General features: G+C 33.0%; 1 protein-coding gene across 1 annotated transcript in view; it reads right to left on the bottom strand.

Moving 5' to 3' along the window:
• LOC120419264 (G-protein coupled receptor moody) overlaps positions 1-22,939 on the bottom strand; it is a 278,652-nt gene that overhangs the window by 80,324 nt on the left and 175,389 nt on the right. The window contains exon 5 of the mRNA XM_052708632.1: positions 11,958-12,083. Within this exon, the coding sequence (XP_052564592.1) occupies positions 11,958-12,083 (126 nt within the window). The remainder of the gene's footprint in view (positions 1-11,957; positions 12,084-22,939) is intronic.

The raw sequence follows: 22,939 nt of genomic DNA, 5'->3' as shown, positions 1-22,939 counted from the left end.
TAGACCCATATTTTTTGTTTGGCCATTAGGGTGACCTACAACGTGCTAGGGCGGTTCAAAAAATGGCAATTATCGCCATTTTTCGCAAAAACCACATTTTTCAAAAGATCAGATTCATCAGATTTTAGCTGTCTTAGACGCAAAAGAAAGGTGATTAGTTTGGCTATTTGAGAAAAATATTAAGAAGTTTCAAAAATCTAGCTTAACATTTGAAAAAATCGTATGCAAATTAAAAATTGCGTTTTGACCGTGTCTGGACCAAAAAGCCTATATCTGAAAATATTTTTATCGGATTCCTCGGAAAATTTCACATAATATAACAAAAAATTAGCGATGTCGAACCGTAAAAAGAAGACCATAATTTTTTATAAATATAAAAAAACTTATAAAATATTTAAGGAGTAGTATTTTGAAAAAAAAGCTAATATTTGAAAGAATGAAAAATTTAAAAAAATCGACGTACATTTAAAAAAATAATATAAAAACTTAAAAAAATTAGAAAAAAAAAAACAATAGAAGTCCAACTTTTAGTTTTCAAAGAACTGCTTATGTTTAGGCTGGTACAAATATTTTTAAAAGTTTTTGTCACCCCCCCCCCCCCCCCCCCTTCAAAATTGGCCCGAAAAATCAGGGGGCAAAAAAAATTACAATAAACTTCAAAATTTCAATGAAAATTCAAGTGCAACCAGCTGAAATCAAATTAAAAAACAATCTCCTGCGTTTAAAATCATTTTTAGCATGTTTGGGTTTATTAAAAAATCTTAAGATTTTTTGAAAATTTTCGATGCAAAATCTTTTTTTTTCGATACAATTTTTGTTTTTGTCAGATCTTAGATTTTTTGAAAACTAATGATTGCAAAAGAACTGAACTAGTGTAAAATGCATTTTAAAACACTTTTTTCATTTAAATGTGAAGACTATGGCTTGTTATTTAAATTTTTATATTTTTTTATTTTTTTGCCCTCCCCCTTGACCTCGGCCAGGGCCGAGGGACAAAAACTTTTTTAAATATTTGCATCGGCCTTAAAAGAATGGAAAAACTCACAAAAATGATACGACAGACAAGAATGAGTTGTTTTTTTAAAATAAAATGCAGACTTAATAAATATTTCAGAAGCCGATTTTTTGTTTTGAAAGAACCGCTCATATTTTAAAGAATGGAAAAATTCACAAAAACATTACGGCAGTCAAGAATAAGTTGTTGATTAAATTTCAAAAATCGTTTTTTCATAGAAAGGCTCATGTTTGAAATAATTCAAAACTCTCAAAAATATTACGACAATCAAGAATAGGTTGCTTTCGGAACATTTTTTTTTTTTTGAGAATTCGCCTTATTTTAAGAACTGCTCATGCTTGAAAGAATGGGATAGCTCACAATATTATTAAAAAATATTATTGCAAAAATTAATATTTTTTTAGGGAATAGAAAACTGCTCAAAGTTTTTGAGTGACGGGCCCAATTTGAAGCTCATATAAGCTTGCGAGTCAAATGTAAAAAAAATATTCGTTTAGAAAAAAAATAAACAAACTATAAAACTGAAAAATAAAATTATCAGCCGAAGTTTTTAGAAATTGTTGGTATTTTTTATTGTCCATTTTCGTCATTTAAGTATTAGAGAACAATAAAAGTAGTTTATGCAACAAGTTGCAAAAAGAAGAAAAAATCTTCAGCACGAGTCGTACATTTATCCAACGAGGCTTTGTCAAATGTGTATTAACGAGATGTGGTGTGTTGCAGTGGTGAGTTTATTAACATTATAATTGATCGTTAAATTGTTGATCGATGGATTTCAATAGAAATTTTCGAAAATTCTAATGAACATCACTTTTAACTTCAGATGGAGAACTTATATAATTCAACAGTTGATCTTAGTGCATGAACATAAACTTTGTGATTAATTTTCCCAGTAACTGTCAGCTGCAACCACTCTCACCAGTCAGCGTGGCCAATTTCTTGCTCTACTAATGTTAGTCTGCTCTATCCACTATACGAACAGAATTAAGATAACAAAAATATGTGCGACGATATCGCTTTTCTGCAGCCAAGTTGCCTCAAAGTTGGTTTCACAAGTTTCTGTGTGTCTGTGTGTTGGCGTGTCGATCGAGGTTGTCACATGTGGTCAGCTTCCCATCGAGTGTGTTCTATATTTTATGACGGGGCCCGACGATAACAATCGATAAAACGGGGTTAATCGAAGGGAGGGTGGGCGTGCGGAATTTAGTTGGGTATATTTTACTACCGCCACAAATATCGAAGCTGTCACTTGCTGGTGTTGGTTTTTCACCCCCGGCAAGAGTTGTGGTTAAATTGAGTTTGAAACTTAAATTAAATTTGTATTGCAAATTTGCTGGATGATTATAAACTCAACTCAACTCAACTCAACTCAACTCAACTCAACTCAACTCAACTCAACTCAACTCAACTCAACTCAACTCAACTCAACTCAACTCAACTCAACTCAACTCAACTCAACTCAACTCAACTCAACTCAACTCAACTCAACTCAACTCAACTCAACTCAACTCAACTCAACTCAACTCAACTCAACTCAACTCAACTCAACTCAACTCAACTCAACTCAACTCAACTCAACTCAACTCAACTCAACTCAACTCAACTCAACTCAACTCAACTCAACTCAACTCAACTCAACTCAACTCAACTCAACTCAACTCAACTCAACTCAACTCAACTCAACTCAACTCAACTCAACTCAACTCAACTCAACTCAACTCAACTCAACTCAACTCAACTCAACTCAACTCAACTCAACTCAACTCAACTCAACTCAACTCAACTCAACTCAACTCAACTCAACTCAACTCAACTCAACTCTACTCTACTCAACTCAACTCAACTCAACTCAACTCAATTTCAATTGAATATTTCAACCACTGGATGTTCCGTAACCATTAAAGATGCCCCCCCCCCCCCTTCCTCCTCTTCCCTCTCATGTAATGGAAATAAAACGCGTGGCAATTTCCAATCACCAAAGCCATAAAACTGCTCGCGAGCAGCCGTCGCATTTGTTTACGACGAGATCGTCCGGGCCTTTTCCGGCTCCGCTGGGACAAAGTGGGGGTGAGAATGATGTAGTTCCAGGGAAAAAGGTCGCCGCCTGAATGGTCCTGAAAGCAGCGGGCGCGTGTGCGTTGATGTGTGCGCTGGATAATAAGTTACTTCACACCCACACTTGACCTGGCCCGAAGTGAAGGGGTGTGGTCACGAGTGGGAGGATTTGTTCTTGGAATGAAAAATTGAGCCGTAAATGGTGGTAGGACGTTGGAACATTAAACAACAAAAATTTAAGCCTTTCAAAATAATATAATGTGTATGCCTCCATTTTTATTTTGTTGGAAATTCCTGCATAAATATGATACTTACCTAAACTACCGTTTTACGGCGATATGATGTATACGCCATTTTGGACATTTTCATTTTTATTGTACAGTCTGATAAAGAATCTTAAAAGCTGCCTCCTGACGAAAGAATTTTTCAAAAAACTGCTCTGGGGCCCATTTTATTAAGCAAACAAACAATGATGTATACGCCAATTTTACTCATCATGATGTATGTATACATTGAGAATTGATAGAAGTCAAATTCAATACTGTTTGAATGTTGATTTGAGGTTTTGGGACCAAATCAAGACTGGGCAACCCGGGCAGACGGTAATAACAAAATTCATGCCGTTTCAATAACAAATTCTGTTAAAATAACAGAAAGTGTTATGGAATCTTCCTGAAAAATCAATTTTTGCATAAGGGTTTAATAACAGTTCATGTTATCATAACAAAATTTGTTATTGGTATGATATTGGTTGAAAGCCAAAAAAAATTTGGAATAACATTTTTTGTTATGGAAGAATAACTCCAACTGTTATTGGGATGATCGGATTAGTTGTTAAAATAACAAAAAATAATAACAAAGATTTGTTCGAAGAATAACTAAAAATGTTATTGGTCTGTTATTACAATAACAATCCAATAACAAAAATATCATAACGACGAATAACAAATCTTGTTATAAATAACATGAAATGTTATTGGCCTAGTATTTTCAAATATCAAAAAATGTTATTCCCATGTTATTTCCGTCTGCTCGGGAATATTTTATTGCATTATTTCGATTTAATTCTTAAGGGGACGTCCATTAGGCGTCATCCATAAAGTACGTCACATTCTGAGGGAAGAGGGGGGTGACATTGCGTGTTAAAAGCATAGGGAAATCGTGACAAAATGTGACGTACTTAATGGATGACACCTTATCCACATCCACGTAGACAATTTCTATACAAATTAAAAAAAAAATTGTATGGAGCGTAACACGACCTTCGACCCCCCCTCCCCCCCAACTGCGTTACGTAATAAAAGGACGCTCCCTAATACCCTCCCCCCCCCCTTGAAGTATCCACGTGGACAATGCATTAAGGGATCTGCTCAGCTGTCAAAATAGCTGGCACAAAAAATATAGCCTGCTTTGATCGAGCAATGTATGCATACATTATTGGGAAGGAAAAGTAGTGATTTTTGATTGCTATTTTTTCGGCCTAATGATGTTTGTGGTTTAAAATCGTAGAGAATAGGAAAAAACAAGAAATTTTGTAGGGGCCACATTTTTATTGTACTTTTTAACAGTTTCTACAGAGCAGACCTTAAACTAGTCATTTTAAATTGAAAAAAAAAACGAACAAAAACAGAAAATCGTGTCTACAACAAAATCATCAGAATGGCGTATACATCATATCGCCGTAACACAGCAGTAAACCTATAAAGTATTTAAAAAAAAACCATGTATCCTTAGTACATCCTTAGAACATCTTAAATGTAGACAGAATGTTTGTCAGAAAAATGTGTAAATTTCACAAGTTGGGGAAAAATTACAAAGATAAAGATGCCCAATTTTCTACAATTCAATATCAAACATTTTTGTGAGCTGTGTATGGATGACACCTCAGCATTTGATAGTTTTATTTTGTATCGATTAAAAAAAATATATTATTATTGCTCATGAGTAGGGCTAGTGATTTTACACGTTATCGTGGAGCCCAATTAACTAAATTGTTCTCAGTGAGTCAAATATAAAAAAAAATATCGTGCATAAAGATATAACTTCATAAAGATATTGGTTGGAGTTGGAAGGTTTTTTTAATAATCAACCTCAAATTTTCAACAAAGTTGCTTTGTTTTAAACAAATGTCATGTAATTGTCATTTTCTTAATCAAAGAAAATTCCTAAAATAATGTAAAATACAGTTCCATCCCGTTTATGGCAACACGACTTTTCGAAACATTTCCTCACGTCAAAAATGAGTGATGAATAAAAGCTTGAGCTATTGATATACAAATGCCATGTAAAGCGAGAAAAAAAATCTTGATTACAAATTGTGTTAAATTCAATTCACGTTTAAATTATTTTCTTGAATAATCAAATCCAAAAGTTACAAAAAATATCATAAACATATTTTTTCTAAAATTTTTCTGCTATTTTTTTTTATTTTTCATGCAAACTTTGGAAAAAATGAATTTTGATATTTCAATTTCTCACATTTCAGTAAAATTAAAATAATTTATTTGAAAATAAAGCTGATAAAAATTCTTAAAAATGTCAGAAAATTGAGCTCAACTCAGCTTATTTTGTAATGTGAATTTTCTGTGTGAGGGGGTAATATTTTGTGTTCTGGATTATTGCTTTTCACAGTAATTTAACTGTACACAATTGTTCTAAAATAGCACATTTTTGCATTCATTTAGAGCAGTTCTAGAATGCCGTGAAATTGCCGTAAAATTCTGATATTTGAAAAATCACTAGCCCTCGAAATTGACGTTATAGCTGTTGGCCACCATTGCTAGTACCAACCACTAGTGTCTTCCTTTTTATCTACAAGGACTTCGCCGCCCTGGTCTCCTAAGTGTTTGAGTACGGCACGGAGAGACGGCGCCGAATACCCATATTTACACAAAGAATTTTAAAGCGCGCGCCGCGGGATTCGAACCGGCGACCTCTGGATTGTGAATCCAGTGCGCGGTCCGATTGATCCACACGGGCGGGACAATCACTACATCACTAGCCCTCACTGTAAAAAAAATCATGTTACTTTTCTATCTTTGATCGCCGCATATTTTTACTTTCTTTGTTTAGATTGATTTTTTTCGGCGAATAAGAACACAATTTTTAAACGTTTTTTCTTACGTTTCGGCCTACTTTTCTTCTTTCGGCCATCATCAGAATCTTAAAACCCTTCTTCCAGCTGCTACTCCTCCTGCTGGGTTTGAGCAGTCCAGAAAATCATGGTAATACAGTCGACTCTCTGGCTGTCGATCTTCCCGATTTCAATATTGCTCCTTCTACCGATGAAATTTTCAGTCCCTCCAAACTGCATACTACGATTCTCTTCATTCCTCGATATTTTCTCTTGCTTGAAGGATCTCTTCCTCGACGGTCCCTTGAATTCATTTTGCTCTAATAATCTCTTCTGGTTGTCAATAATTTCACTTTCTCATGGCTTGCATAGACATTTTTCTTTGAGAAACCAAGCTTTGAAGGGTGTTTGACATTTGTTTGTTTTTGTTGAGTGACGTTGCCATCGTTCTCACCCATAGCTGGGAATCAAGAAAAATATATTTTCAATCGAGTCTTCATTTTGCATCGTTCTGTAAACTGATGATTCTCTTCCTCGACGGTCCCTTGGATATTGACAACCAGAGAGTCGACTGTATTACATCTGCGAACATTTCTATGACAGAAAAATGTGTAATTTAACCTCTTAAAATAAAAAAACACCACGTCTTTAGTGAATTGCAACTTTTTCAATCATAAAAGAGTTTCAAAACTATTACACCTACAAATGTTACACCTTCCAAATTTACACAAAGAAAATATTGTGTATTTGTGTGCTATGGGAGCAATTCTCTACGAAATCGGTCTTTTTTTAAATTTTAATTTTTGTATTTTTTTAATCCGGCTGAAACTTTTTTGGTGCCTTCGGTATGCCCATAGAAGCCATTTTGCATAATGAGTTTTTCCATCTAATTTTCAATACAAAATTGGCAGCTGTCCATACAAAAATGATATCTGAAAATTCAAAAATCTGAATCTTTTGAAGGAATTTTTGATCGATTTGGTGTCTTGGGCAAAGTTGTAGGTATGGATAAGGACTACACTGAAAAATAACTATACACGGTAAAATATTGGTAATTTTTAATTTCACTTTTTGTCGCTAAAACATGATTTGCAAAAAAAAACACAATTTTTATTTTTTTATTTTTTGATATGTTCTAGGAGACTTCAAATGCTAACTTTTCAAAAATTTCCAGAACGGGCAAAAAATCTTTGACCGAGTTATAAATTTTTGATCAATCCTTTTTTTTCAAGAAATCAAAAAAAAAATGTTGGTCGCAAAATAAAATTGCAATCAAAAAGGACTTCATTGAAATTTTGATAAAGTGCACCGTTTTTAAGTTATAACCATTTTGCCTTCCTCACTGAGGTAAGGCTATAATCCTGCTCTGAAAATGAACTTTTTATTAAAAGCTCCTAGACCCACCTTCATATATACATATCGACTCAGAATCGAAAACTGAACAAATGTCTGTGTGTGTGTATGTGTGTGTGTATGTGTGTGTGTATGTGTGTGTGTATGTGTGTGTGTATGTGTGTGTATGTATGTATGTGACCAAAATTCTCACTGAGTTTTCTCAGCACTGGCTGAACCGATTTTGATCGAACCAGTTGCATTCGACTTGGTTTAGGGTCCCATACATCGCTATTGAATTTTTTGAAGTTCCGATAAGTAGTTCAAAAGTTATGTATAAAAATGTGTTTTCACAAATATCCGGATCTCAATTAAATGCATGTAAACGATGTCCGGATCCATCATCCGACCCATCGTTGGTTAGGTAATTGAAAGGCCTTTCCAATGAGTCCAAAACATTGAAGATCTGGCAACCCTGTCTCGAGTTATGACCACTTAAGTGATATTTATGTACAATTTTGAAGCCGGATCTCACTTAAATGTATGTAAACTATGTCCGGATCCATCATCCGACCCATCGTTGGTTAGGCAATTGAAAGGCCTTTCCAAAGAGTTCAAAACATTGAAGATCTGGCAACCCTGTCTCGAGTTATGACCACTTAAGTGATATTTATGTACAATTTTGAAGCCGGATCTCACTTAAATGTATGTAAACTATGTCCGGATCCATCATCCGACCCATCGTTGGTTAGGCAATTGAAAGGCCTTTCCAAAGAGTTCAAAACATTGAAGATCTGGCAACCCTGTCTCGAGTTATGACCACTTAAGTGATATTTATGTACAATTTTGAAGCCGGATCTCACTTAAATGTATGTAAACTATGTCCGGATCCATCATCCGACCCATCGTTGGTTAGGCAATTGAAAGGCCTTTCCAATGAGTCCAAAACATTGAAGATCTGGCAACCCTGTCTCGAGTTATGACCACTTAAGTGATATTCATGTACTTTTTTGAAGCCGGATCTCACTTAAATGTATGTAAACTATGTCCGGATCCATCATCCGACCAATCGTTGGTTAGGTAATTAAAAGACCTTTCCAAATAGTCCAAAACATTGAAGATCTGGCAACCCTGTCTCGAGTTATGACCACTTAAGCGATATTTATGTACTTTTTTGAAGCCGGATCTCACTTAAATGTATGTAAACTATGTCCGGATCCATCATCCGACCCATCGTTGGTTAGGCAATTGAAAGGCTTTTCCAATGAGTCCAAACATTGAAGATCTGGCAACCCTGTCTCGAGTTATGACCACTTAAGTGATATTTATGTACTTTTTTGAAGCCGGATCTCACTTAAATGTATGTAAACGATGTCCGGATCCATCATCCAACCCATCGATCGTAATCGAAAGAACTTTCTAACGAGTCCAAAATATTGAAGAACTGACAACTCTGTATCGAGTTATTACCACATAAGTTATATCTGTGTTTTTTTTCTGGATCTAAAAAAAGCTGAAATTTTTGGTAAAAAGTGAGGAAGGCATCAACCACATAGGTGGATTAGGTTAGTTTTTAGTTAACTTTTTAGAAAATAGTCGCAGTCCTTAATTTTTTTTAAATTGGTGCCCATGTTTGCCCACTTATGAATACAATATTTTTGTAGAGCTGATTTCTGAATTCCCTATATTTTGCATTTTTTAACCTTGTTGATACGACCCCTAGTTGCTGAGATATTGCCATGCAAAGATTTAAAAACAGGAAAATACATTTCAAAAGGCCCATACATTCAATATTTCGCCCTTTTCAAATGTTAGTCTTGGTATAATTTTTTTGAAAATATCTAATCTAATCTAATCTAATCGAACACAAGCGCAGCCAGTCCGAAGAAAGCATCCTGGAAGAACTTGTGGTAAGATTACGCCTCAAGTCCTTTCTTGTCAATATTAATGATTACAGTACATCCGAGTGACCCCAAAAATGTATAGCAAAAATTAAAGCGGCCAGGCCTACTGCGTTGCATTAACCGCAGAGACAGATTCTGTGAACGGATCACATTTCATAGAATCATCAGGGGAGGAAGGATGCGTGGACATACCGTACCAAACGCTCCGAAACAGTTGTGGTGAGGTGTGTAAGTGTAAATTTGGCAGAAAATAATATTTAGGGGCAGGGGGGGGGGGAGGGGAGGGGGAGGAAATGTGGATAGGAGAAAAGGAAGGTGGGAATGGGATAATATGGATATATCATTAGATCAATAGAATATTATATAAAATAAGGGAATAAAATCATCTATCAAATAATGATAGATAAAACTGATAGATCTCACCAAGTCAAGATTCAACAGCTCCAGCAGGGTTTGGACTAATCATCAAATGCCACTTGAATCGTAATTCTTCTAAGACTTCTGGACTTGAACAGGACTACAGTAAAGAAGCGGGCAGCAACAATCAAGGTTTCAGTTCTTCAAGCAGCAATCGTGGTACAGCTCGACCGGCAGCAAATGCATAAGACGCCGCAAGTTGGTACTTCTCACCATACGATGCATTTAGTCTGCTACTGCTGGCCGGATTGGTAGATTGGAACAGGAGCATGATGACCACTTCATAAAGTGCTCCAGCTGTTGCTGATCCTGCCTTCTTATTCGTGTAATCGTCACCCCCATGAAGAGCATCAAGCCAACGAGAAGTTGAATTCTGGGTTTTCACTACCTCAACCGCTACCACCATTATAATTGTACAGGAACTCCGATTTAAAAATTGAAATCGACCGTTTAAAAAAAAAAACAAATTCCAAAAATATGACAGCGGAAAAATATCTGGTATAAATTTTTTGAAAATATTGCACAAAAAAAACGTGCCATACCTTATCACTTGGTTTAAGGAGCTGGGTTTTAACCAACAAGTTATTTAAAATTTTAATTAAAATCATGCTGATTTAAGATAATTTAAAAAAAAAACATTGATGTTTGTTACATGAATGTATTTTTCTGATCGTTTTAACATGTTTTTGTTATGTAAGTGAATCTTTCCCTGTTCCTGAGGGGAACACCCGTGAAGAGTATTGGGGCCGGCATTTACAAAGCGGATTCAGTGAAAGTTAATTAATCAACTTAATGTTAACATGTTAAGGTTAATGTTAACATTCCATAGGTTGTCTTCCTAAGGTGTCTTGATAAGGTCCAGTTTGTGACGATACCTTCCCTTTACTAAGCAATCGAATCCAGAAGGGAAAAGATCACCAGTTGTGTTGGTCCGAGCCGGGATTTGAACCCCGATCTACCGCTTACGAGGCGGAAGCGTTACCACTGGGCTACGTGGCTCGGTCTTTGTTTTTGTTATGGGTCAATCCATTTGATCAACTTTTATTATTTCTTTAAGTGCACACACTTGCTTCGAAAACCTATTTATTTTTGAAAAGGTCGTAGTACAAGTAACGTAACGTCGTAGTTTAAACTTTTTTTTTCTTTTACTTTAAAGCAACAAATCAGTGAATACCAGTGAACCCCTCGGTTTTCCCTCTAATACAGGATTTAATTTTGCCATAAAACTGTTTGTATCAATTTGTTTTGACATCTTTTGGTAGGGTCTTCAAAATCCCTGCATCCTTCACAACCTACATCACGTCACTCAAGTACAGGGTAGGTTAAGAGTGTCGGCCCCCAACCGGAAATAATTTATTTGTTGACAAGAAAAACCACAAATTTTCCTGTCCAGCTGTGTTCCAGCAGTGATCCCGCAAAAAAAAACATGCTTCCACGCAAATGACACAAGAAAAACCTCGCCTGCCTCGATTGATGATGGCAACTGTTCGAAGAAGAAAAAGTAGCAAAAATCGTGTGAAGGATGCCAAATGAGATTCTCACACTCACCGGGCTAACCCCTGCAGGGCTTGCATACAGATTAGGATGGATAGTGACAGGAAAACAAAGAAAATGTGTCAATGGCCGCGCTCCCCCCGACCACCCCTCGTCAGTTGGTCCTTGCTCTTCTCGGAAGTGCTGCCAGTTGTTACCGCCATATGTTGCAGAGTGAGGACGGGCCCCCCCTTGGGAAGGTTAGGAACTTGTAGGAAAGAAGTGAGGTCGTTACTTTCTAAGGTTGGAGTTTAATCTGTTTCTTAAATTTAAATTTGATTCACATCTTTTAATGTTGAAAAATGTGTTAAAAGACAATGTTTTGACAGTTCTCAACGATTGCATGCAATCGATCGACTTGTATGCAAGATTTCACCTCCCTAGTACAGGCTCTTAAGGGGAAGCTGACTGATAACAGGTTCACCGGAACATTATTGAATGTACAAACAACACCTAATAGAGGGCTCATGTTTACACACACGTACCGTTTGGTTTGTGATAAAGGCCCATGAATCAATGAACACACACACTCACAAATTTACGCCAACTGTTGCCTTAAGGGCAAACAGCATCTTTGTCGTCGTTGTCGTAATAAAAGTTGCGGAAATCAAGTGCCCTTATAACTCACATCTGTTTGCTCCTGGCTTCGGCCCTGGCCTCGAACATCATGATCGACAGGGGCCCGTCGGGAGGGCGCAGCTCGCGTGACGTCCGGATGTACAGATATCCCAGCAGGGCCATCGGGCCGCAGTACCTAGAGGTGATGAGAGACAAAAACCAACAAGAAAGAAAGAAAGTTAGACCAGAATGGGGCCAAACATCTTTTACAGCAACATTAATTAAGCGGTTTTTGCTTCGGCAGTTTTGTCTTTTTTGGCTAATGAAAAGGTTTTATTCGATATTTTTTCGAGTTTCATATAAAAAAAAGTTTGACACTAGATTGTCAAATGAAATATTTAATGATTTCTGCTCAAATAAAAATATTATTATATTTTCGATTTTCTGTAAGATACGCATACCTGTTCAAAGTTCTCAACTCTGTACAAATGAAATTCCGTGATCTGAATATAATGGAATACATTTTGTATAGCGTATTAATTTTTTCTCTTCGAAAAAAAATACAGCTGAAAAACGTTCGCAACTGGAATCGTCGAACAAAGGATTTCCATTTTTCGAATTAATTGTGGCTCATTTTGTATACGCAGTAAAAACAATCATGGTATAATTACATCTGGGAAGGACTACATCACAGAGTGGATACATCTTTTATGTCAGAAAAAAATGAGTAATTTTAACTATGAAAAAAAAATTACACAATTTTTAACTGTTAGTTTATGTGCTTTTTACCCCGAATATTTTTGAACAATTAGAATCCGGATTAAAGAATATTCCTAATACGGAAATATCAACTTTTTTGAACATCTCGCTATGATATCTTTTCTCGAAAAGTCACACTGAAAAATAAAGTTTATTAAATAAAATACAAATTCTGATATTTAGCTTTTTTAATTAGTTTGATTGTAAACCTGCGAAGTTTCTACATTGTCATAATTATTGAACAATATAAGGCTAAGTGATTTTTCACGCTAATTCTTTTCCGATTTGCAACCTCCAGTTATCTTTTGTCAGTTTGGTGTTTTTCATGTTTTTCTTCAATTTTTTCATTGTTTTGATAATTCACCACATTTTTACCATAAAATGGAGATGTGCGACAAAAGGTCGAATGACATAAGTAGGGTTAGTGAAATTTTACGCGGACAGCGTGAAATCCGCGAAATTTGGCTTTTTCCGCGAAATCCTGTAAATTTTATGTTTGTGTGAAAATGTTACGATTTTTCTTCTTTTAATCAAACTCAAAAAGGAATAAAAATAATCTTATGAACTACTGTAGAATTAAGCGAGTGAATACCCTGGTTTAATTACTTATATAGGGTTAGTGATTTTTGACGATTTTGTGGACGGCGTGAAATTCGTAAAATTTATCAATTTTCTTAAATCATATTTTTAAAATATTATTAACAACTTAATAAATATTTCATCCAAAAAGACCATTTCATTAAATTTTATAAGTTTTCAATTAAAAAGCTTGAATATATATGTATATCAAGTTGATATGAACCTTTTGAAGAAATGTTCTGATTTTTGAGTTTTTTTTAACTAACTAAATTTAGTAATATTTTCATCGCTGTATTAAAAATTTACTGCTAATTTATTTGAAAGGTATAGTTTTGGAAGAAATTAAAAGAATCGAGCTTTAATTTATTCAAAATAAAATGAAGAGTATTTTTTATTTTTGGAATCACATTTTAAAAACATATCAAATTTTCTTTTTGGGCCTGTTTAATTTTAACAATATTTGTTTATTTGGGTGGATGATTCCCGCGAAGGTAAAAAAATATTACTTTTTTTGTTTTCTTTTCTCATTTAGAATAACAATTTGTTAAAAATTATATTATTTTTGCAAATTGTTAAATTTAGTTTTTGAAAAGTGAGCTAAAACCCTTAAAAAATATGTTTAATGGGCTAAATGTCGCACAAAATTCAATTTATTTTACTTATTTTGACCGGAGAAGATTGTTAAAATCTTGCTTCGATATTAAATTCAATAAAATGTAAAATGATATAACAGAAGCAAATTAGCGAAAACATTTAAGCTTTATTAGTCGAATATTAAAAGAGCAGTTCAGTAAATGAGAATACGCGTGCCCTACATTTTGTTTCAAAATATATATTCATAAACCAGGAGGATTTTTTTTTGAAAATTAGAAGTTTTTTGTGTCGCATTCAAATTTAGTGAAGATTTTTTTAGTTTATTGAAGAATAATATATAATGAAGCATAAAAAGTAGTTTCTGTGATTAAAACATAGGATTTTCAGAGTCATTTTAACATTTTTCAAGTTCCGCGAAATTTGCGTGAAATTTGGTGTTTTGAAATTGAGGACCCCGTGAAATTTGCAATTTTTGAGCGTGAAAAATCATTAAGCCTAGACATAAGGTCAAATGGACGAAAGGTCGAATGGAAAAAAAAAACATTTTCTTTCAAACAAATCCGATTTTTTCTGTGAGTTTATCCATACTTTTAGTAATGATCATTTTGGCAAATAAACAAAATAATTTCCAAACCAGTTTTTGAAAAGTTTTGCATTCATTAAAAATATTGTTTATAAAATAAAAATGTGTAATAATATTGTGAGTTATCCCATTCTATCAAACATGAGAAGTTCTTTAAAAAAGGCGACTTCTCAAATATTTTTGTATTCCAAAAACAAATTAATCTTGACTGTCATTTTAAAAAAAAATCTGACTGCTGAAATATTTTGAAAGTTTATTTTATTTAAAAAAAAAAACAAACAATTCTATATCTAATATTTTTGTAAGTTTTTTTATTCTTTCAAATATGAGCAGTTCTTCAAAAAAGGTTCGACTTTTATAATATTTTTCAAGGTTTTTAATCGATAAAATTATCGTCGAAAATATTATCGTCTGATGATAACGGTAATGGTTATCATTATAGTCGTTCAACCATATCATGTTAAATTTTCAATGCTTTCACTAAGAATATATTTTTTGAAAATCTAGTAAGTTTCATAGTATAAATATGTACTCAAAATTAAACTTCATCATCCTGGTACGAGAATCGAACTCACGACCTCTGGATTGGAAACCCAGCACGCCGCTAGTCGAAACCCATCCCCTACCGGTCAGTATTCCCAGTGAGCATATTTACTCTTTTAAGGGATCTGACTTTGCCGAGCCAGACAGGAATCGAACCCATCACCTTCCACTTACAAGGCGAAACCCGTAACCTCACGGCCACGAAAGCTTGTTCACAAAATACCGTATTTTTTGAAAATATTCATATTTACATAATTTGCATTATGGAAATCAAACAAAGCGAAATTTTGTAAGTTTTTTTTTTCACTTTAAAAAAGTATTTTTGTAAAATGCTAAAATTTTCAAAAAATACCGTTTTTTTCTAAAGTACTCAAATTTTCATAATTTGCAATATGCAAACGAATTGAAATTGTGTGTCCTTTTTCAATTTATTAGATTTTTTTTGTAAAATACAAAAAAAAATCTCATATTACCGTATTTTTTCGAAAATACTAAGATTTGCATTATGGGTTTCAAACTAATTGAAATTTCGTATACTTTTTTCAATTTATAAGAGTTTTTTTTAATTTTCACAAAATACCTTTTTCTCGAAAATACTCAAATTTTCAAAATATACAATATGGGTATCAAACGAAGAGAAATTTCGTATACTTTTTCAATTTATTAGATTTTTTTTTAAATTGTAAAATTTTCACAAATTACCGTATTTTTTCGAAAATACTCAAATTTTCAAAATATGCAATATGGGTGAAGCGACCCTCGCCTTACCAGAAAAATTCACAGTAGATTTTCTCTGTTAAAAACGAAAATATTAGGAAAAGGCGAATCAGGAGAGTTGTAAGAAAAGGGAAGACAAATAAAAATCAATTAGGAGCGTAGGACGGGAAAACCCGACAACACTTTTATGACCCACTTAAGTGGCACGCGCAGAAAGGTGCCCGACGAGAAACAAACAAATAACAATATCTGTGAAAAAGGACAGGCACGACTGGAAAATAAATAAAGATTACATTATCTATGGGTTAAGTCATAAAAGGACCGCGACTAATTTCTGAGAAAAAATCTGAGAATTAGAGCGCGGTGGAAAGAAATAGAACATTTATATTAGGATTTTATCAGGATATTATGTATAACTTGGAAGGATTTTTAGAGTGGGGGGAAAAATAAATAAAATAAAAAAAAGAGAGTTATATATATTGTTGAATTCTGGGAAAAAGAGAGAATTAAGGAAACTTTTCATTATATCAAGAAAAATACAGGTTGGAGTGGGGGTTGTAAATGAGACAAAATATATTATATAAGTTAGAGGAAGAATTTTTGGAGTGAAACCGAAAAGGACGGATATATTATGCAACATCAAAAACTAGAGTGGGGGTAAAAATATAAGATATTAAATAATTAAGTAAATAACTAGATTTAGTATAAAAAGCCAAGCTGAAATCAAATAAAGGCAGACGGTAAATCAGACAGTGAAAGAGAGTGAAAGTGTTTGATCCGAAATATCCAGTCGAAGTGCCTTGGACTTAGTCGGCACGCTTCAAAGTGGTGACAAGCGGAAAGTTTCACTCTGAAACTGGAACGTCATTTCTGCTGGCTTAACCAGTTAGAAAAGTTTTGTAATAGAAATGTAAAGTGTAAGAAGTGTCACAAGAATCTTAAAATGATAATTTGGTAAGTACCATTTTTTTTTTCTCCATATTTTTACTAACACCTTTTTTTTCGGGGACTTAGAGTTTTTCTGACCAACTCTAAACTTAAAAAAAAAAACTTGTGGATTTCTCTAATTAAGGAAACAGCCTGAGAGTCTACAGAATATAATTTACTTTTTCAAAGTTAGAAAAATTTCCTTCCCTTAATCACGATGGAAGAATTAAATAAATTGGACAACTATTTTTCATTGGAAATAGCTAATTTATTGGAAGCTATTCCTAAATCTAAAGAAGAAATCGAACAGAAGACAATAGAAATAGCAGAAGCTGTTGAAAATTATAAGCAACTATTAATTGCTTCAAGGGATACTCTTCAACCTAAAGAGTTCAACAAAATTAACAATGGGTTCAAAGAAGATCACAAAAATCTTCAAGAAGCTCTTGAAGTTTTTGCTAAAAAAATAATTATAGTTTCTGATGATGAGGAGAAATATGGCGAGGTAGAAAATTTAAAAATTATTCCCGTCAGTTTAAAAATTCATAAGAACACTAAAAATCCAAATTCTTACGAATTTCCAATGGATTCAGCAATTAATTGCATTCCAGATTTCTTTGGACATGCAGAAGATTTAACTTCATTTATTGATCAAATTAATTATTTTTACAGTAAAATGCCAAAAGGAGTGTCTCATACCCCTTTGATCAATGTAATTAAACTGAAATTAAAAGGTAGAGCAAAATTTTTTGCAAATTCAATTTCAAATTTACCATGGGAAAAGGTTGAACAGAATATGATTGAAGAATTCAGTGTGAAAAAATCATCGGTAAATATTTTCAAAACAATTGGTACAATCTCACAAAAGCAATTTGAGAAATTTAAGTCATACAAAAACAGAGCATTGGAAATTCTTGCAGACTTAGAGTCCGTAGAAGACTTCAATAAGAATAGTTTAGTTATGAAAAATTTTAAACTTCATTTCATTGCGGGTTTAAACAACATTGAATTACAGCGCACTGCGAGAAATATTGTGGAAACAGATTTTAGGCAATTTTTAAATACTCTCGAACATCATTACGTCAGTGATGAAGAATTTGAAGATCTTCAGAAACACGTACAGAAAATGAACATACAGACACCAACTGTGAAAACTAACTTCAGAAGCCAATTTAAACACTACAATAATAATAATAACGGTAATTTAGCGAATAATGCACCAGTTTTCCGAAATAATTATCAACAAAATTACCACAGGAATAATGATAACAGAAATGTTACGCAGGAAAATAATAGATTCCGGCATCAACAACAACATCGTGATTTTAACCAAAATCATTCAAACAATCGACCGAACCAAAATTTTAACGCTCATAGAGGAATTAGCTCTCAACAGAATAATATGTCTAATAATTCTAAAACATATTATCCACAACGAAAAAACTAATTTTTGGGGTTTTCGATAGATTTGGCGTCCGAAATACCCGGCAAAATGGAAAATTTAATAGACGCTCTAATTTCCGAGCTCGAAATCGTTTTAGGAGACGGAATTATAATCGGAATAATATTTGGAATAATAATAGTTTAAGAGAGCAAAGAGAATTTTACAACCCCCCTCACGAAATTCTCAAAATAATTTTAACTCCTTTTCTACAATTTAGATTAAGAATTGCTTCAAAACAAAACCCGTTTAATTTTATTCACTATTTGCTTGACACAGGTGCAAGTGTTAATATAATAAGAAGCAATGTTTTAAATAAAATAGGTTATTCTCATGTCAATTTTAAAGATAATATTTCTTTAACTGGCATCAATAATACGTGTAATGAAACAATGGGTTCAGTTATAATCGAATTGTTGATTGGTAACACAATTTTCAGTACAAAATTTTATGTTATGAAGAACTTACCTGTACCGGGAATTATTGGTGCAGAATTCTTGAAGAGACACACTCTTTTCATTGATAAAAATTTTAATTTCATTGTTTTACAAAAACCAAGATTATACTTTAATAATCATTATAACAAAAATGAGGAGAATCTTGCAGATATTAATTGTGAAGAAATATCTACTTCAAGTGACGATGAAAATGACGGGAATGAAGAAAACGCAAATATTATAGCTTATTGTGAAAATAATGCTCAAACGTATGAAATACATAATTCACCTCAAAGTAATTTTGATGATGAATTATGCATGTCCAAGGAATTAAACTTGGATATTGACAAAGATTGTGACGTCATTGAATATAAAAAGTTCAAATATGTATGCGGCGAAGAAAGATTAAAAAAACTTTTAGAAACAATTGATTTAAAACATCTAAATAATGAAAATCATGACGCCATAGTTTTCATGATTCGAAAATTCAATAAATTATTTTTCCTCGAGGGCGATGAATTGACTTTTACAAATGCAGCAATTCACGAAATCGAAACAACAACAAACATACCAATTAATAAACGGCAATATAGAATGCCAGAATCTACGAAAACTCATATTGATGAACAGATCGAAGAAATGCTTAAATTAGGAATTATTCAACCTAGCAAAAGTCCTTGGAATGCTCCTGTACTGTGCATCCCGAAGAAAGTGGGAGCTGATGGCAAGAAAAAATACAGAATCGTGGTTGATTTTAGAGCATTAAATCTTATAACGAAACCATTTGTTTTTCCGATTCCATTAATAAACGAGATTTTGGATAACATTGGTGATGCTCAATATTTTTCTTCGATTGATTTAAAATCAGGATTTTATCAAATACTCATTCATCCAAAAGATGCGGCTAAAACTGCATTTTCTACTTGGAAAGGACATTATGAATTTTTAAGAATGCCTATGGGTCTCAAAAACAGTCCGGCAACTTTTCAAAAGCTAATGAATATTATTCTTTTTGAAATTCAACCAGTGAAGGCTTTTGTCTATCTGGATGACATTATTATATTCGGAAATACCATAAAAGAACATAACGATAATCTGTTCAAAATTTTAAATGCTTTAAGTCGTCATAATTTGAAAGTGGAGCCGTCCAAATGTAGCATTTTGAAGACACAAATTAAATATTTGGGTCATACTATTGACAAACATGGAATTAGACCAACGGAAGATAATATAAATATTATTAAAAATTTAAAACGTCCTCAAAACATAAAAGATGTTCGTTCATTTCTTGGAACAGTTAACTTTTACGGAAAATTCATTCCAAATATGGCAGATAAACAAAACATTTAAATAATTTACTTAAAAATGATGTCAAATTCAAATGGTCAGAGGATTGTGAAAAAGCATTTCATGATTTAAAACAATGCTTGATGACAGAACCAATTTTGGTTCGTCCAAATTATAATGATACATTTGTGATTACTACAGATGCTAGTGATTATGCCATAGGGGCAGTATTATCAAATGCCAAAACAAATGACAATCCAATTGCATACGCCAGTAGAGCATTAAGTATTTCTGAAAAGAAATATTATACAATTGAAAAAGAATTACTTGCTATTGTATGGGCTATTGAGTATTTTAAACACTATATTTTTAATCAACAGTTTATTGTCTATACTGACCATAGACCATTAATTGCAATTTGGAGATTAAAAGAAACCTCACCAACTCTTTCAAAATTAAGATTAAAAATTCAAGGAATTGGGTGTGACATCAGATACAAACAAGGCAAAGAAAATGTCGTTGCAGATTTTCTTTCTCGCATTAAACATGAAGATGTTGAGGAAATTAATTCAGAAAATAATTTAATTGCTGTCGTGACCAGACAACAGAAACGTCAACAAAAGGATTCATCAAACCAAATTGGAAATTCGAAAAATCTAATTATAGATGATATCAACATAGATATAACAAATGATATCTCGCAAAATGAAGAGGATTTAAATGAAACTATCGACGTATTACAAACAATCGATATTGGAAATGAAAAGGAAGATGATTCATGGAAAAAGTATTCTTTGGACGACTTCTTCGATGCTCAAAATAAGGATGAAATTGATTTTAAATTACTTAAATTTACAAAAACAAAGCTAAACGAAAGTGATGCAGATGCCACATTCGTAATACTAAATAGTAAAACAGCATTTAAAGAATTATCACAATTAGTTGACCTACCACATGGTATGAAAGATTATTTGTATGATAATATTTTATCCATTCCGGAACACAAAATGTATGGTTTAATTATCAATGGCTCAGTTAAATCAGTAACAAACATTGAAGAACTTTTCAATGGATTAGTAAAAAGTTTTGAAAATTGTCCTGATTTCATAAAATCAGTTCGAAACATACAAATTGTTTCGTTTAGAAATTTGCAACACAATCCAGATGTAAACATTTTAAGATTTATAGCTGGAAAATATAACAAAATATTCACATTATATGCATCAAATGACACTAGAATGTTTGTTAAAATGGAAGACAGAGATACGGTGTTAAAAGAATTTCATGATTCACCATTAGGAGGTCATGTAGGTGGAAGAAGAATGCTTCAACGTATTAGTCCTCTTTTCACATGGGATAATATGCGTCGAGACGTTGAAAATTATGTAAAGCAATGTGAATCATGTCAAAAAAATAAAATTTGGCCAAAACACAAAATTCCAATGAAAATTACGACAACGTCGACAGAACCTTTTCAGAAAGTTTATATGGATATAGTAATTTTAACTATATCCGAAGACAATAATCGGTATGGATTAGTCATTCAAGACGATCTTACGAGATTTTTAGTAGTTGCTCCTTTACCGGATCAAGAAAGCACGACAGTGGCAAGAGCTTTTGTAGAGCATTTCATTTGTCGATTTGGTGCTCCAGCAGAAGTCGTAACAGACCAAGGAGCTAATTTTATGAGTAATTTATTAAAACATACTTGCAAAATATTAAAAATCAAGAAAATTAATACAAGTGCCTATCATCCACAGGCAAATTTAGTTGAACGTTCAAATAGAGAACTTAAAACGTTCTTACGAAATTACATTGCAGGAAATCCTCAAACGTGGGATCAGTTATTACAATTTTTCACGTTTCAATTTAATACCACAGTAAACTCATCTACTGGATATTCACCTTTTGAATTATTATATGGTAGACAAGCTAGAATTCCGAATTCAGTCTACAATGTTACGGAGACAGAACTAAATTACGATGATTATGTTACAGAGATGAAAGCAAATTTTAAAAATATTTACGACAAAGCTGTACAAAATGTATTGGCTTCAAAACACAAAAGAAAAGAAATTTATGACAAAAATGCGAGAGAATGGCAACCATGGTATGGAGATTTAGTTATTGTTGAAACTATTCCAACAGGTGTCGGTAAAAAATTACAAAGCTTATGGAGAGGTCCTTATGAAGTGGTGGATTTGCCAAGTGAGCAAACAACAGTAATTAAAAATGGTAATAAATTAGAGAAGATTCATAATAATAGGTTGAAAAAGTTTAATGACTAAAATAGATAATTAAATGTTATAAGTTAATATGGATGCATGAATCATAATTAACATAGAAATAGCTAAACTTATAATGATTAAAATAGTCATAGATTGCATGCGATTAAAACATTAGAGAACAGTATTTGAAGCGCCTTAACTAAACTAAAACATTAATAAATATATATGCTATTTACTAATCAAATCACAGAAATGTAAACTAAATGCATGGAATAATAGCATGAATTAACAATTTTGAAAATCCACGTGGAATAAAAAAAACAAATATTCAAAGAAAAAAAGAGTGCACTCTAATAACTATGGATAGGTACAAGCTATTATATTAAAGTGTGAATGAAATGAATGAAAATACATGACTAATTCAAGACAAGGGAACCGAAATAGATTGTAGTCCGTTATTACCGGTAAAATATGTTTTAGGAGGTCGTTGGTACACTGTAGATAGTAGATTAAGAGAAACATACAATCCAATTATACTAACTTCTGGCTTAGTAACAGATTGGAATTATGAAGCCATTCCAAATTTGATAGAAACTGGCATTTATAATCCTGAAAGTATAAACAAAATGAGAAACATGATTTTCGGACAAAACGCTGGCAGAATTGCAGCAACGATAATGTATAGAACTTTGGCAGGGCTAAATCCCAGTCACCAAGGATTTAAATTCGATTCCTTATTAGCATCGCCAATAATGGATCATGAATTAATAAGACTTTTGAAAGCGATTATGAAAGGAATTTCAATATTTTCGGAAATATCATCATTTTTCCTAGGAACTTATATAATTATCGTTCAAGTAATTAAAATTAAAAATAAATTGTTTGGCGCCGTAATAGGATAACAAAAAAAAAAGAGCTCAAGAAAATCAAATTAAAAAAAATATATAAAAAAAATAA

This window comes from Culex pipiens, chromosome 1, assembly GCF_016801865.2.
Source record: "Culex pipiens pallens isolate TS chromosome 1, TS_CPP_V2, whole genome shotgun sequence".
Classification (NCBI taxonomy): domain Eukaryota; kingdom Metazoa; phylum Arthropoda; class Insecta; order Diptera; family Culicidae; genus Culex; species Culex pipiens.
The sequence above is the reverse complement of the archived record's forward strand: the minus strand, read 5'-3'. Positions and strand labels throughout refer to the sequence as shown.